The following is an 18310-nucleotide window of genomic DNA, read 5'->3' on the forward strand; positions in this document are numbered from 1 at the left end:
GGTTACAAGGATGGTTTCCGGGGGTAACACATTGGGTAAGGATTCCAGGTGTTCGAGAAAGTGGTTAGTGTCTTTGATGAAGGAAGGGAGACTGCATGTAATGGATTGAAGGTGTTGATCTACGTAGGCAGAGATACATTCTGTGGGGGCTTGGTAACCAGCTACAATGGGGCGGCCGGGCTGATTGAGTTTGTGAATTTTAGGAAGAAGGTAGAAGGTAGGGGTGCGGGGTGTCGGTGGGGTCAGGAGGTTGATGGAGTCAGGTGAAAGGTTTTGTAGGGGGTCTAAGGTTCTGAGGATTCAACACAATCTGGAACCACAACACTCTAATTCAGTAGTTAACCTTTCCTCCAAAACTCTCTCCCAATCTGAAACCTCTGTCCTGTCCAAAGGCCTCACCTTCAGCCCCACTCCCAGATTCAACCAAACAGCCCTTGTCAAAGATTTACTGTCCTACACTTGTACTCTCTGCTGGAAATATCACTTTGCCACGAAGAAAAATGATCCTAATCCTACTCTTAATGATCCAAATCCCCAAGACACTATCCAAATTGAACCCTGCCTGGAACAGTTCTGTCCTCCGTCATAGCGGGACCCACCTCCTCTTCCTCAAAATCACCCTCTCCAAACCTTCCAGGAATTTCTGACTTCCAGCCTTGCCTCTCAGTCCTTCTTAAAAAACCTTAATCCTACTCCCAACCTCACCACTGCTGAAGCCCAGGCAATCCGTGATCTGATGGCTGACCGATCCATCGTCATTCTTCTGGCGGACAAGGGTTTCACGACCGTCGTACTTGATCGTCGGGAGTATGTGGCTGAGGGACTGCGTCAGCCTTCAGACAACACCACATACAAAGTTTGCCAAGGTAATCCCATTCCTGATGTCCAGGCGGAGCTTCAAGGAATCCTCAGAACCTTAGGCCCCCTACAAAACCTTTCACCTGACTCCATCAACCTCCTCACCCCACAGACACCCCGCACTCCTACCTTCTACCTTTTTCCTAAAATTCACAAACCCAATCATCCCGGCCGCCCCATTGTAGCTGGTTACCAAGCCCCCACAGAACGTATCTCTGCCTGCGTAGATCAACACCTTCAACCCATTACATGCAGTCTCCCATCCTTCATCAAAGACACCAACCACTTTCTCGAACACCTGGAATCCTTACCCAATCTGTTACCCCCCGGAAACCATCCTTGTAACCATTGATGCCACTTCCTTATACACAAATATTCCACACGTTCAGGGCCTCACTGCGATGGAGCACTTCCTTTCACGCCGATCACCTGCCACTCTACCTAAAACCTCTTTCCTCATTACCTTAGCCAGCTTCATCCTGACCCACAACTTCTTCACTTTTGAAGGCCAGACATACCAACAATTATAGGGAACAGCCATGGGTACCAGGATGGCCCCCTGGTACGCCAACCCATTCATGGGTCGCTTATAGGAAGCCTTCTTGGTTACCCAGGCCTGCCAACCCAAAGTTTGGTACAGATTTATTGATGACATCTTCATGATCTGGACTCACAGTGAAGAAGAACTCCAGAATTTCCTTTCCAACCTCAACTCCTTTGGTTCCATCAGATTCACCTGGTCCTACTCCAAATCCCATGCCACTTTCCTTGACATTGACCTCCATCTGTCCAATGGCCAGCTTCACATGTCCGTCCACATCAAACCCACCAACAAGCAACAGTACCTCCATTATGACAGCTGCCACCCATTCCACATCAAACGGTCCCTTCCCTACAGCCTAGGTCTTCGTGGCAAACGAATCTGCTCCAGTCCGGAATCCCTGAACCATTACACCAACAATCTGAAAACAGCTTTCGCATCCCGCAACTACCCTCCCGACCTGGTACAGAAGCAAATAACCAGAGCCACTTCCTCATCCCTTCAAGCCCAGAACCTCCCACTGAAGAACCACAAAAGTGCCCCACTTGTGACAGGATACTTTCCAGGACTGGATCAGACTCTGCTCCAGCAGGGATACGACTTCCTCAAATCCTGCCCTGAAATGAGATCCATCCTTCATGAAATCCTCCCCACTCCACCGAGAGTGTCTTTCCGCCGTCCACCTAACCTTCGTAACCTGTTAGTTCATCCCTATGAAATCCCCAAACCACCTTCCCTACCCTCTGGCTCCTACCCTTGTAACCGCCCCCGGTGTAAAACCTCTCCCATGCACCCTCCCACCACCACCTACTCCAGTCCTGTAACCCGGAAGGTGTACACGATCAAAGGCAGAGCCACGTGTGAAAGCACCCACGTGATTTACCAACTGACCTGCCTACACTGTGAAGATTTCTATGTGGGAATGACCAGCAACAAACTGTCCATTCGCATGAATGGACACAGGCAGACAGTGTTTGTTGGTAATGAGGATCACCCTGTGGCTAAACATGCCTTGGTGCACGGCCAACACATCTTGGCACAGTGTTACACCGTCCGGGTTGTCTGGATGCTGCCCACTAATACCAACCTGTCAGAACTCTTCTCGTTATCTGCCAGGCCTCAACCTCCGCTAATTTCAAGTTGCCGCTGCTCATACCTCATCTGTCTTTCAACAACATCTTTGCCACTGTACTTCTGCCTCGACTGACATCTCTGCTGAAACTCTTTGCCTTTACAAATGTCTGCTTGTGTCTGTGTCTGTGCTGTTGGATATGGGTGTGTGTGCGCGAGTGTATACCTGTCCTTTTTTCCCCCTAAGGTAAGTCTTTCCGCTCCCGGGATTGGAATGACTCCTTACCCTGTCCCTTAAAACCCAAATCCTTTCATCTTTCCCTCTCCTTCCCTCTTTTCTGACGAAGCAACCATGGGTTGTGAAAGCTTGAATTTTGTGTGTATGTTTGTGTTTGTTTGTGTGTCTATCAACCTGCCAGCGCTTTCGTTTGGTAAGTCACATCATCTTTGACACACACACACACATCAAAAAAAGTTTTCATCACCTCGGTTCCGGAACCTGTACAGATAATTGAATAGAGATTAACATAAACATCATTTCCGCCCTTTTTATTGCTCATGAAAACCACACACTGCATGTTGTATCACCATACAGTGAGACCTTCAGAGGTGGTGGTCCAGATTGCTGTACACACCGGTACCTCTAACAACCAGTAGCACGTCCTTTTACATTGCTGCATGCCTGTATTCGTCATGTTATACTATCCACAAGTTCATCAAGGCACTGTTGGTCCAGATTGTTCCATTCCTCAACAGCAATTCGGCGTAGGTCCCTCAGAGTGGTTGGTGGGTCACGTCGTCCATAAACAGCCCTTTTCACTATATCCCAGACATGTTTGATAGAGTTCATGTCTGGAGAATATGCTGGCCACTCTAGTCAAGTGATGTAGTTATCTTGAAGGAAGTCATTCACACAATGTGCACGATGGGGTTGTGAATTGTCTTCCATGAAGAGGAATGCCTCGCCAATATGATTGCACTATTGGTCGGAGGATGGCATTCACGTATTGTACAGCCATTATGGTGTGTTCCATGACCACCAGTGGCTTACGGTGGCCCCACATAATGCCACCCTGAAACAGCAGGGAACCTCCAACTTGCTGCACTCGCTGGACAGTGTGTCTAAGGCATTCAGCCTGAGCCGGTTGCCTCCAAACATGTCTCCGACAATTGTCTGGTTGAAGGCATATGCGACACTAATTGGTGAAGAGAATGTGATGCCAATCCTGAGCAGCCCATTCAGCATGTTGTTGGGCCCATCTGTACTACGCTGCATAGTGTCGTGGTTGCAAAGGTGGACCTCGCCATGGATGTCGGGAGTGAAGTTGCACATTATGCAGCTTGTTGCACACAGTTTGAGTCATAACACAATGTTCTGTGACTGCACAAAAAGCATTATTCAGCGGGGTGGCATTGCTGTCAGGGTTCCTCCAAGCCATGATATGTAGGTTGCAGTCTTCCACTGTAGTAGTAGCCCTTGGGTGGCCTGAGCGAGTCATGTCATGTTATTGACAGTTCCTGTCTCTCTTTATCTCCTCCATGTCTGAACATCACCACTTTGGTTCACGCCGAGATGCCTGGACACTTCCCTTGTTGAGAGCCCTTTCTGGCACAAAGTAACAATGCGGACATGATCGAACCATGTTATTGACCATCTAGGCATGGTGAATTACAGACAACATGAGCTTTGTACCTCGGTGGAATGACTGGAACTGATCGGCTGTTGGATCCCTTCCATCTAATAGGTGCCACATGTGTATGGTGGTTTACATCTTCAGACGGGTTTAGTGACATCCCTAAACAGTCAAAGTCATTCACACGATGTGCCCGATGGGATGCAAATTGTCGTCCATAAAGATGAATGCCTCAATGTCTGTGATACAATATCCACAGTTAATGTCTATCTTCAGGAGTTCTGGGAACCGGAGCGATGCAAAACTTTTTTTGATGTGTGTATTTATGTGACTGAGGGTTGCACATTCCATCCTGAGCTTTACTTAGGTGATCAGCTGCTACAAGTAGTTTAATAATCCTGCATTTTATGACTAATATTTGACAGTAATCGTGCATATTACACACACACCAATTCGAGGTAAACTTGCATGAGGAACTTTAACGCTACCCATTTCCTCAGCTACAGTCCTGTGGGAACAAGTTGGATGGTTTTACTAAGATTTTACAAAATGTTAAATTTCTTGCCTAGACTATGGTTGTACAACAGCATTATCCAACTTCAGGTATCGAACACTGTACTCCATAGTATAATACTAGCAACTGGAGCCCTTAATACTAATCCTGTTGACAGTCTCCTTGCAGAAGTGTGTGTCCCACCTTTGAGAGACCAATGGTGGCAACTCCAGTTCAGCAATCACTGCCAACCACAGGGCAAAATATGGTTATAGCATTCCTACCAAAATGGCAGTATCACATCTCATGTGCAGTTCCACTTGCTGCTTATTTTCCCCTAAACTATGTATAACTGTTCTTTATGTACTGTGTAACAAATTACATCAAACTCCTTTAAGAATATTGTGACGCACACACACACACACACACACACACACACACACAATTATGCACATATGACCACTGTTAACTAACTGTTCAAATTTTATTCACATTGTGTATAATTCATAAAAAATTGTCAGCAGGCAAAGATTATTGTTACTTTTGTTTACGGTTTAACCAGTTGCTGTTGCACCCCTGTCAATATACCATATTACACCTCAATATGCAGCCACATGTAAGAGTAAGTTTAAGAAAAATATTAAAAAATAGCAAACAACAGTAATGTAAGGGGTTATAGTATCCTAACATCATGTTACCTCACGCCATTCCAGAACCCAAGGATTTTGCTGCTTATGAATCATCTCTGAACAGGCATACAGGCCAAGGTGTAACTTCAGGATCTGTCTTAAGTGTCTGCCTCTTTTTAATTGCAATTAATGGGCTCGCTGCGGTGGTGGGAATGTCTGTCTCAGCTTCCTTGTATGCTTATAACTTCTGCCTATACTTTAGCTCTACTGGCATTGCAGCTGCTGAATAGCAGCTGTTGGGTGCTATCCGCAGGGCACGGTCTTGGGCTGTAGTGCATGGCTTCCAGTTTTCGGCTGCCAAGACCTGCGTTATGCATTTCTGCCGGCGACGCACTGTTCACCCTGAGCCACGACTTTATCTTGATGGCGAACCTCGTGCTGTGGTGGAGATGGATCGGTTTTTGGGATTGGTTTTTGATACCTGGTTGGCTTGGCTCCCTCATATTCGGCAGCTGAAACAGCTGTGCTGGCGGCATCTTAGTACTCTTTGTTGATTGAGTCACACCAGCTGGGGAGCCGATCAGTCTATCCTTCTACAGCTGTACCAGGCGTTAATTCTGTCCTGTCTGGATTATGGGAGCCTGGCTTATGGTTCGGCATCACCTTCCGCATTGCAGTTGCTTGACCCCATCCTTCACAGCGGGATCAAACTCGCCACTGGAGCTTTCCGGACAAGCCCTGTCAACAGCATACTTGTGGAGGCTGGTGTCCCTCCATTGCGGTTCCGGTGCCAACGATTACTGGCTGCTTATGCTACACACATTTATAGCTTGCCGGGCATCCCAATTATCGTCTCCTGTTCCCTCAGTCGGTCGTCCATCTACTGGAACGGCGGCCCCGGTCAGGGTGTATGATCGCAGTTTGAGTCAGAGCTCTTCTCTATGGGCTTGAGTTTTCCTTCTCCCACCTCTTTTCTGGGCCCCCCTGCATATACCCCCGTGGTGAGTGAGTGCCCCGCCCATGCCTTCGGCTCGATTTGGCACAGGGCCTGAAGGACTCAGTCCCTCATGAGGCCCTCTGCCGCTGCTTTCTTTCAATCCTTGCCGCATTTCAAGGCTCTGACGTTGTGACGTTGTCTATACTGACAATTCTAGGGTTTCTGGTCATGTCAGTTATGCTCTTACTCTAGGGGATCATTATGAACAACACTCATTGCTGGCTGGCTGCAATGTTTTCACTGCAGAGCCATCTCTCGCGCCCTAGAGTATATCCGCTCCTGCTCAGGTGAGTCCTTCTTTATCTGTAGTGACTCCCTGAGCGGTTTACGAGCTATTGACCAGTGTTTCCCTCGCTCTCATCTAATGATGGCTATCCAGGAGTCCCACCATACTTTTGCCCGTTGCGGCTGCTCTGTGGTCTTTGTGTGGACCCCGGGTCTGTCGGCATCCCGGGATACGAACGTGTTGACATGCTGGCCAAATAGGCTGTCGGTGCACCAGCCTTGGAGATTGGCCTTTCGGAGAATAACCTCAGGTCAGATTTATGGCAGAAGGTACTTCACACCTGGGGTGAAAAATGGTGCACCCTTCCTTCACCCAACAAACTTCGGGCCATTAAGGAGGCTACCGGTGCGTGGTGCTCCTCCTTGCGGGTCTCTCGCAAGGACTCTGTCGCCCCTGCTGGCTGCGCACCTGGATAACACACAGCCATTTATTGCGCTGCGAGGACCCACCTTTATGTCGCTGTGATTCAGATTTGACTATGGTCCAGATCATGTTGGACTGCCTGCTTTTAACTCTGCTCAAGCAGACGTTCCCGCTGCCTGATGCACTTCCTGCTCTTTTATCAGATGATGTTGTGATGGCAGATTTAGTTTTGAGTTTTATTTGTGCAGGGGGTTTTTATCGTTTGATCTAAGTGTTTGTCCTTTTTTTTGTGTGTTGAGTCTGGCCTTTGGCCTACGATTTTAGACTGGGGTTTTTAGTGCTTTTCTTGGTGGTTGGCTTTTCCTTTTTTTGTTTCTATGGTTGGCCAACCACTGTCACACTCAGTGTGATTTTAATTCCTTTTTTCTGGTCTCTGTCTGTGTCTTTCTTGTCCTGTGTCGTCTCTTGTCATCTCCATCTCCTCTATATATATATATATATATATATATATATATATATATATATATATAGACACACACACACACACACACACAAAATTCAAGCTTTCGCAACAAACTGTTGCCTCATCAGGAAAGAGGGAAAAGACGAAAGGATGTGGGTTTTAAGGGAGAGGGTAAGGAGTCATTCCAATCCCGGGAGCGGAAAGACTTACCTTAGGGGGAAAAAGGGACGGGTATACACTCGCGCACACACACACATATCCATCCACACATATACAGACACAAGCAGACATATGGTCTTTAAATATGTCTGCTTGTGTCTGTATATGTGTGGATGGATATGTGTGTGTGTGCGAGTGTATACCCGTCCCTTTTTCCCCCTAAGGTAAGTCTTTCCGCTCCCGGGATTGGAATGACTCCTTACCCTCTCCCTTAAAACCCAAATCCTTTCGTCTTTCCCTCTCCTTCCCTCTTTCCTGACGAAGCAACCGTTGGTTGCGAAAGCTAGAATTTTGTGTGTATGTTTGTGTTTGTTTGTGTGTCTATCGACGTGCCAGCGCTTTTGTTTGGTAAGTCACATCATCTTTGTTTTTTTATATTTGTGGGTGTTTAAAGTTTGTGGAAAAAGGGACCGATGGCCCTAGTAGTCTGGTCCCTTCAATCCCACAAACCAACCAGCTGGCAGGATTGCAATTTGCTACACTGGCCTTCTGGCCTTTGCGCTTGGGTTCACTGAAGATGGTATGGATACAGCAATTATTCGTGTAGAACCACCCATAAAAGAGAATGGTTCACACCTTCTGCTGCTGCCAGTCACCGCACACTGGTTCCAGGTCATAAGTCCAGTAAATGCAGCACATGCTCCTTCATGTGTGTGGCTTGCTGTATGTGAACTGACAGACGCCATCCACTGTTCGTATTTTAGGTGCTAGAGAGTCTCTGTCCTTAAGATGCTGAAAAAGTTGGCTGAACACATTATTGGATGATGCTCTGTGATGTGGATATTTTTTTCCCCCTTAGAGGGCACGGGCTCACGGTCTCCTTCCATTGGCCAACCCGTAGCAGAAAATCATTTCCACCATATCACTTGTGAAGTAGTACACTTCCATTGCTGACATGGGGTAGAGAAAAGAAAATGCACTGAATGATTTGTGTCAAGAACAGAACAAACATAATAATAATAATAATAATAATAATAATAAACATAACAGTAAGCAATTTTTGTAAGTAGATATGAAGCCATGATACAAACACAGTGTTGCAGTTAATTTACTGTGCAATATCGTGTACTAACAAGACTGAAACTTCAGTACCTACATTTCAAAGCAAACACAATAACTGCCTGTGGACTACTTAACACTCAGATTAATGTGTACACTAGAGTAGTTCAATACAGAGAGACATGTAAAGTAGTAAACCCTGTTGACAAATCGCTGTGACAGTGACTGTGGCTGTACAGTATTTGTTCCCTTAATGTTTATCTTGCTGTTGTCAAAGAGACAGGCATATTGACAACCAAATGTCTTCAGCCACCAGGAGCAAATGTACAGATTTGAGAAAGTATTCATTTCTCACTACCAAATTTCAAAATAGTTGACAATTACTTTTAAATATGCTGTATATGTGTGTCTTTCACTCTTTTGGCATATTACTATTATTAGGTGCTTATTTCTTTTTTAATCCTCTTTATGTAAAGTGACACATTACAGGTATTAATCAAAAGTAATAGACCTATCAATTTTTGGGAATTTTTAACAATTCTCTCTTGCTTTATTTCTCTTCACCAGAGGCTGGAAGGACTGCCAACTTCATAGTTGAGTCCTTTTAAATCCATCAACAACAATAGCAAATGTTAGAGTATTGTAGTGTAAGACAGATTAAAACGTGTATTACATAAAGCAGATGATAGAACAATCCTGTGGACATGTCAACAATTGATAGATTGCTACTCCCCACACAGAGGTGGTGTTGAGCTGCAGTCAGGCACAATGATAAGACCACTAAATATTTATTTCATCCTGGACTTCCCAGACTTTTTTGAGGTAGAAGTGAAAGACATAGATCAGTAAACTGTTTGATCCTTTCCTTCTGTTCAATATGCAACATTTGTTTACTTCTCTTAGTAATATTTCCCTCACCCACCCACCTAAAATACTGTAACCCAGTCTTCTTCCCCATTTCTTACTGTACTTTCCTCTCTCTCTCTCTCTCTCTCTCTCTCTCTCTCTCTCTCTCTCTCTAACAGTCTATCGTATTTTGGGTTAAAACATTGGCTTAATAACTAAGAGAGATCATCTGGCCTCCAAACAGACTCTGGCATGTCTATCCTGTATCCAATCAGTATTGTCAAATTTTAAGATCCCAACCTTTGGATCGGTCGGATGTGTCAGTTTTCTAATGCTGTAAACTCCGGGTACTTAGTGTGACCACATTGGGTATGCCTATGAAATGCTGTGCATGTCAGTGACTAGATATTGTGGCTTAAATTTTACCAAAGGGGATGGAAAGGGGGAGGGGGGGGGGGGGGGGGGGGGGAGCAGTGCGTAATTGTGTTGGTGGTTGTTGAGGAAAAACAGTCATAAGTGGACAATCTGTGTCATACATGCCTAGTTCTACCAGACCATCCCAGATGTAACAGGACTGTTTGGATAGAGCTGTATCTTCCCGGCTACTCAAGAAACTATGATGACATCACATGTTACTCTTAACACTCCATGCAATATTGGTTGTTACCAAATTAGCTCGGGTCTTCAGTTGTAGTAGTAGTAGCAGTAGTAGTATTCTACCTGTTAACAAGTGTTTTCATAATATTACCCCCAAATCTTTCTGCCTTCTGTCCTTTTTTTCCATATCTGTTTTTCACTTTATCTGTCAACTACTGTCTTTCCTCCTCCTCGTCCTCCTCCTCATTTTTCCTTTCTCCATCCCTTCTAAAGCACCGGTTTGTAAGCATTGTCTTATTAGACAAGTGTTCTAGTCAGCTTGTTTTTCTCTTTAATATCTCTTGTATTATTTTTGCTGACTCTTCATAATACTTCATTCATAATACTTTGTCCGCATTATCTTTTCTGTCCTCTTACATATATATGTACCCACATCTCAAACCCCTCCATTTTATTTTCAGCTTCTTTCCTTGTCAGCCATGTGTCTACACAGTATGAAACCACACTCCACACAAAGCATTTAACCAGTCTTTTTGTCATTTGTTTGTTCAGTATCCTGTATAGTAGCTACTTCCTTTTCAGTGCTTGCTTAGCTTCATTAATAAGGTGCATAAATATTTTGATTTTTTTTACTTTTTCAGTTTGTCCCTTCCCAATATTGTGTGTTTCTTACCTGTGACCATACTCGTGGTTTTCTTGCTATCAATTCTCATCCCTCATTCATACCATGTCACACTCAGACCATGAGTCATTTTATTCCATGTTCATTATCTGTCAGCCAAAAGCACCATGCTGTCAGTGAATTTTATGTATTTGATTTTAGTCTTTTCCCATCAACTGGTGTACCCTTGTTCCCTTCAAAACATTTCATTACAGTTTCCTCCAAACATATATTGCTCAAGACATGAGAGATACAGAGTTCCGTGTCTGACGAAAAGGGCTATTAAGAACATTAAAAGATTGAAAAATGAGAATCCTCTGATACATGGCATTGTTATGTTAAGTCACTATATTTCTGAATGCAAAATTTCTTTCATCTTCACTTAAGACAGTTCTGTTCTACTCTTAATATTTGAAAAAGTGTTATTCCTCACAGACTTGAAGGGCATGAATATTAATAAACAAATAGGAGGTAGCTGGGAATGTTGACATTCTAAATTATAAAGAAAATTAAAGATGTAGCTTCCACAACATACTACACCTGGCATATTAGCTGTAAGGTATAGCTCTCTATCTGCACCTATTACAGTGTTCCAGATGCCATCAGTTTTTGTCACATCACACTGTGATGCAAGGGCCAAGCAACATATGGGAAATATGGGCACAACTCCCATGAAGGCAGAATGTGATTCTCATTCCTGCATACATGTATTACTATTAGTCAAAATTCGTATGCCTTGCTTAGGCTTTTGACCATTCTGTTATTTCCATCAGCCACCGCATTGAATATCTTCTCAGTGTGTGTGATTAGTACTTGTAATGGAGAAAATCCTATGTGCTGATGGAGAGCCTCATTAATTTAGAATACCAAACCCCATGAGAATTAGCTGATTTGACAGCTAAGAAAGCATATAATGGAAACAATTATACAATGTCTGATTCTCTTGTTTGCTGTTGTTGTTGTTATGTGATCTACCCATCTAATCTTCAGCATTCTTCTGTAGCACCACATTTCGAAAGCTTCTATTCTCTTCTTGTCTAAACTATTTATCGTCCATGTTTCACTTCCATACATGGCAACACTCCGTACAAATACTTTCAGAAACGACTTCCTGACACTTAAATCAATACTCGATGTTAACAAATTTATCTTCTTCTTGTTTGCTAACACCATATTATTGCAGTACAAGGTCATGTATCAGTGGAAGAAACGGGAACTAAATGTGATTGAGGCCTAACAAACAAGAAGTGTCAAATAATGCATTGTGGTGTTTTCAACATTAATTTGTAAAAGGATCCTGAATGAACTTCTAAAAATATTTTGTGCTTTGCAGTGGACATCAGTTGTTAATCTTACCATCAGAATTGTACGGAGCAGTTACAACATAACAGAAAATGTTTTATGTATAAAAATATATGCAGTGTGCTCTAATTTATCTATTCATTAGTGTATGTGGTGTTATTGAAATCTAGGTGGCCATAGTGGATAACGTAAGTCATGTTTAAGTATTAACAAGGAAAACAGAAAGATTTATAATATTACAACAGGTAAGAGAAGAATGTGCAATTTGCCACCTGAGAGTATATAAATGTGATGTGTATGGTATTGATCATAACTGTTTGCTAGCAAAAATAGTAATTGTTGCCATAACATAGTATGAAAGAAGCCATGGATAAAGAAAATAATTTAAATGGATTCAACAGCTTGATACACGTTATTGCTCTCATAATGAATATTTGTATGTAGTGAGAAACATTACGAAAATATCAAAAGCTGCATATTGTTCCAGAGTTAATAATGTTTACTAGATGGCACAGTCATCTTAACATCTCATGCATATAAGATACTGATAGGAATAATATGCAGAAGAGTGTAAAATAAAATTGGAAAGCTGCTAGATTGCAATCAGTTCGGCTTTTGTATAGGTAAAAGCACCAGAGAGGCAGTGGTGATACTGCACTTGATAATGGAAGCAAGACTTGAGAAAAATCAGGACACACTCATAGGATTTGTTGACCTAGAAAAATCATTGGACAGTGTAAAATGGTAAAAGATGTTAGAAATTCTGAGAAAAATAGGACTAAGCTGTAGGGAAAGGTGGGTTATAGAAAATATGTTTAAGAATCATGATGGAACAATAAGAATGGAAGACCAAGAAAGAATTGCTCTGATTAAAAGGGAGTTAGAGGGCCTGCATGCTTTTGACTCTACCGTTTGGTCTATACAATGAAGAAGCAATGACAGAAATAAAATGTTCAAGAATGGGGTTAATATTCAGGGTGAAAGGATATTAATAATAAAATTTACTGATGACATGGCTAAACTCAATGAAAGTGAAGAAGTAGTACAGGATCTATTGCATGAAATGAACTGTCTAGTGAACACAGAATATCTACTGAGAGTAAACTGAAGAAATATGAAAGTAATAGGAACAACAGAGAACAGATTAGTAATAAACTTACCATCAAAATTGATGACTACAAACTGGACACTATCAAGGAATTCTACTACTGTAGTAGCAAAATAAACAGAATAGACAAAGCAAAGAGACAAAAAAAGTAGATTAGCACATACAAAGAGGGCATTCTTGACCAAAAGAAGTTTACTGTTATCAAATATAGGCCTTAATTTGAGGGAAAAATTTCTGAGAATTTCCGTTTGGTGCACAGCACTGTATCATAGAGAATCGTGGACTGTGGGCAAACCAAGAAAAGAAAATTGAAGCTTTTAGGATGTGCTGCTATTGAATGATGTTGAAAATTAGGTAGTCTTTTAATGAATGAAGAGACACTCTGCAAAATTGGCAAAGAGAGGTGCATATGGAAAACACTGAAAAGGAGGGACAGGATGGAAGGATGTTTGTGAAGACATCAGGGAATAACTTGCATGGTGCTAGAGGGAGCTGTAAAGGGTAATAACTACAGCAAAACATTGGAATAGATCTAACAAATAATTGAGGATGTTGGGTGCAGGTGGTAGTCGGAGATAAAGAGATTAGTCCATGAGAGGAATTTGTGGCAGATCACTTCAAATCAGTCAGAAGACCAATGCCTCAAAAAGATGGTTGAAAGGAATCTGTTGTAGAGTTGACAAAAGAGGTTGCTGACAGTTATTTTGGGTTAGGCACTGCTGCTTTGCACATGTATCTTGACCATTCGTGTAACACAATTTTGTATGTGTCATCTCAGTGTTGTTGCAGCACAGTAGACTACTGAGCCACTTGTGCTTTGCAGTTGGAAGGTGACAATAGCACTGCCATTGCCCAGGGGTCATTTTCGCAACCTTATCTGTAGGATCTTGGTCAAGGAGCATGTTTGAGGTATTATGGTGAAGAAATACAGCAACCAATCGCTTTTTTTGTGTGTTTTTATTTATTTTTGTTTTGATTGCTGGATTTCTAAAAATAATAAATTTACTGCCACAGAGGTTAACAACTAGTAAAATGGGTAAATTGTTTTTAGTTATTAAAGAAAGGGGAGCTGGTACATGATGACAGAGGCCTAGACCTTTTCAATTGTCACTTCGTGGACCTAATTGGAAAAACTGATGTAATAAACTCGGGAGCTAGACTTGCAGTATATACAATACTGTGAACTTTCTGACTCGGAGGTAACTGCAGCCTTTAGTGGAAGACTCACAAGAAAACAAAAAGTTGAATACATTTCATGGAAAATACCATGTGTCTGTTATATTCATGTTGATTTTGCAAGATAACTTCTAACTTGTGAATTCCTGCCTAGAGAATATACACAGGTTCTAAAGAGTGATGTGTTTGAGGTCTACATGGTATTTATTGATTCATTAGTCCTATGATAAAAAGTTCAATTCTTAAAGTATTTCCATCCAGAATTTTCTATAATTTGTCATGGTATTTTGTTAAATAGAGCATAACCTATGTAGATAAACTAAAATTGTATTGTATAGAAGACATAGCTAGTGACCAGTTTACTTCATATGTAATTATGCAGAAGCTTAGAGTTACATCCAAAAACTTTCTTCGTATTATTAAGCGTCATCATCTACATATTTAGGATGAAACATTAAAATCTACCTTGTTATATATTTTAGGTTGAAGCAAGTGGAAGATCAAACAGAGAAGTTAAAGGAAGATTTGTATGAAATGTCAAAACCATTGGCCAGATATGCTGATGATGCAGATCTGGAGAGACACTTGCGGGACCAAGAGAGAGAAGGTGATCCGATGCTTGAATACATCCGAAATAAGAAAAAGGAAGAAGGTGTCAAAGGTAATTAACTTACTTAAAAAAAATTAAAACAAAGACATTAACTTTTTAGGTGAAGAGATTTATTTATGTCTTGTAAATCATGGTATTGGTGGAGATTGCTACTAGGGCATTGTATTTAACTTATCATAGGTAGGGCATTATAGGTAAGATGTTTCCTTTATTTCAAATGATTGAAACCTGCAATCACGAAGGTCGCTTTAAACCACAGTGTGAAACTTAGACTTCATTTATGGTTTGAAACACATGTTCCATTTGTAACATTTAAATGGGATCTATTATGTTATATGTTTTAGCAGTAAATAATTCAATTCACAAATGCTCTTATAATGATTGGTTTTTGATAAATGGATAATGGTAAGTTATCAAGTAAATTTTTGGTAAGTTAGTAAGTGAAATTTTGTTGGTGATTACATTTCATATTGTAAAATATTGACAAATTATCATTTAGTTTGCATTTTATCCTCAGCCAAACATTAATGCATTTGTCATTGTCATCCAGTGCAGCAAGAAATAGTTATGGTTTTTGCCACTTTTTAAACATTTGCGGTTCTCTGATATGATGTAGAAGCTATTTTGCCTATCCTGTGGTCTGAACTGTAATTTTATTGAAAATTTTCTTGCTGTAACTTGCTGTATGTAACTCTGTGAAGTGTTGATTGGGATGAAAGGATGTTTCAGACATTACTTGCAGATAATTTGATACTCTTTTATTGCCTTGTTGAATTCTAAATTGAACCTCATAATAACACCATGAACCATGGACCTTGCCATTGGTGAGGAGGCTTGCGTGCTTCAGGGATACAGATAGCTGTACCGTAGGTGCAACCACAATGGAGGGGTATCTGTTGAGAGGCCAGACTAATGTGTGGTTCCTGAAGAGGGGCAGCAGTCTTTTCAGTAGTTGCAGGGGCAACAGTCTGGATGATTGACTGATCTGGCCTTGTAACACTAACCAAAACAGCCTTGATGTGCTGGTACTGCGAATGGCTGAAAGTAAGGGGAAACTACAACCATAATTTTTCCCGAGGGCATGCAGCTTTACTGTATGGTTTAATGATGATTGCGTCCTCTTGGGTAAAATATTCCGGAGGTAAAATAGTCCCCCATTCGGATCACCGGGCAGGGACTACTCAGGAGGATATTGTTATCAGGAGAAAGAAAACGCGTTCTACGGATCGGAGTGTGGAATGTCAGATCCCATAATTGGGCAGGTAGTTTAGAAAATTTAAAAAGGGAAATGGATAGGTTAAAGTTAGATATAGTGGGAATTAGTGAAGTTCGGTGGCAGAAGGAACAAGACTTCTGGTCAGGTGAATACAGGGTTATAAATACAAAATCAAATAGGGGTAATGCAGGAGTATCGTTTAGTAATGAACAGGAAAATAGGAAATCGGGTAAACTACTACAGACAGACATAGGAAAATAGGAAATCAGGTAAACTACTACAGACAGAAAATAGGAAATCGGGTAAACTACTACAGACAGAAAATAGGAAATCGGGTAAACCACTACAGACGGCAACGCATTATTGTGGTCAAGATAGATACGAAGCCCACTCCTACCACAGTAGTACATGTTTATGCCAACTGGCTCCGCAGATGATGAAGAGATTGATGAAATGTATGATGAGATAAAACAAATTATTCAGATAGTGAAGGGAGACGAAAATTTAATAGTCATGGGTGACTGGAACTCGATAGTAGGAAAGGGAAGATAAGGAAATGTAATATGTGAATATGGAATGGGAGTAAGGAATGAAAGAGGAAGCCACCTGGTAGAATTTTGCACAGAGCATAACCTAATCATAGCTAACACTTGGTTCCAGAATCATAAAAGAAGGTTGTATACATGGAATAAGACTGGAGGTGCTGGAAGGTCTCAGATTATATAATGGTAAGACAGAGATTCAGGAACGAGGTTTTAAGTTGTAAGACATTGACAGGGGCAGATGTGGACTCTGACCACAATCTGTTGGTTCTGAATTGTCGATTAAAACTGAAGAAACTGCAAAAAGGTAGGAATTTAAGATGATGGGATGTGGATAAACAGACAGAACCAGAGGTTGTACAGAGTTTCAGGGAGAGCATTAGGGAATAATTGACAGGAATAGGGGAAAGAAATACAGTAGAAGAAGAATGGGTAGCTTTGAGGGATGAAATAGTGAAGGCAGCAGAGGATCAAGTAGGTAAAAAGATGAGGGCTAGTAAAAATCCTTGGATAACAGAACAGATATTGAATTTAATTGATGAAAGGAGAAAATACAAAAATGTAGTAAATGAAGCAGGCAAAAAAGAATACAAACATCTCAAAAATGAGATCGATAAGAAGTGCAAAATGGCTAAGCAGGGATGGCTAGAGGTTAAATGTAAGGACGTAGAAGCATGTATCCCTAGGGTTAAGATACTGCATACAGGAAAATTAAAGAGACCTTTGGAGAAAAAAAGAACCACTTGCATGAATATCAAGAGCTCAGATGGAAACCCAGTTCTAAGCAAGAAGGGAAAGCGGAAAGGTGGAAGGAGTATATAGAGGGTCTATACAAGGGCGATGTACTTGAGGACAATATTATGGAAATGGAAGAGGAGGTAGAAGAAAATGAAATGGGACATATGATACTGCGTGAAGAGTTTGACAGAGCACTGAAAGACCTGAGTTGAAACAAGGCCCCAGGAGTAGACAACATTCCATTAGAACTACTGACAGCCTTGGGAGAGTCAGGCCTAACAACTCTACCATCTAGTGAGCAAGATGTATGGGACAGGTGAAATACCCTCAGACTTCAAGAAGAATATAATAATTCCAATTCCAAAGAAAGCATGTGTTGACAGTTGTGAAAATTACCGAACTATCAGTTTAATAAGCCACGGCTGAAAAATACTAACACAAATTCTTTACAGATGAATGGAAAAACTGGTAGAAGCTGACCTTGGGGAAGATCAGTTAGGATTCTGTAGAAATGTTGGAACACGTGAGGCGATACTGACCCTATGACTTATCTTAGAAAACAGATTAAGGAAAGGAAAACCTAAGTTTCTAGCATTTGTAGACTTAGAGAAAGCTTTTGACAATGTTGACTGGAATACTCTCTTTCAAATTCTCAAGATGGCAGGGGTAAAATACAGGGAGCGAAAGGCTATTTACAATTTGTACAGAGATCAGGTGGCAGTTATAAGAGTCGAGGGGCATGAAAGGGAAGCAGTGGTTGGGGAGGGAGTGAGACAGGGTTGTAGCCTATCCCCGATGTTTTTCAAGCAGTAAAGGAAAAAACAGAAAAATTCGGAGTATGAATTAAAATCCATTGAGAAGAAATAAAAACTCTGAGGTTCGTCGCCGACATTGTAATTCTGTCAGAGACAGCAAAGGACTTGGAAGAGCAGTTGAACGGAATGGACAGTGTCTTAAAAGG

General features: G+C 41.7%; 1 protein-coding gene across 1 annotated transcript in view; it reads left to right on the forward strand.

Moving 5' to 3' along the window:
• Positions 1-18310, forward strand: part of LOC126457735 (BUD13 homolog) — a 66057-nt gene that overhangs the window by 38778 nt on the left and 8969 nt on the right. The window contains exon 4 of the mRNA XM_050094279.1: positions 14726-14904. Coding sequence (XP_049950236.1) covers positions 14726-14904 — 179 coding nt within the window. The remainder of the gene's footprint in view (positions 1-14725; positions 14905-18310) is intronic.

Source organism: Schistocerca serialis, chromosome 2 (assembly GCF_023864345.2).
Source record: "Schistocerca serialis cubense isolate TAMUIC-IGC-003099 chromosome 2, iqSchSeri2.2, whole genome shotgun sequence".
NCBI classification, from domain to species: Eukaryota; Metazoa; Arthropoda; class Insecta; order Orthoptera; family Acrididae; genus Schistocerca; species Schistocerca serialis.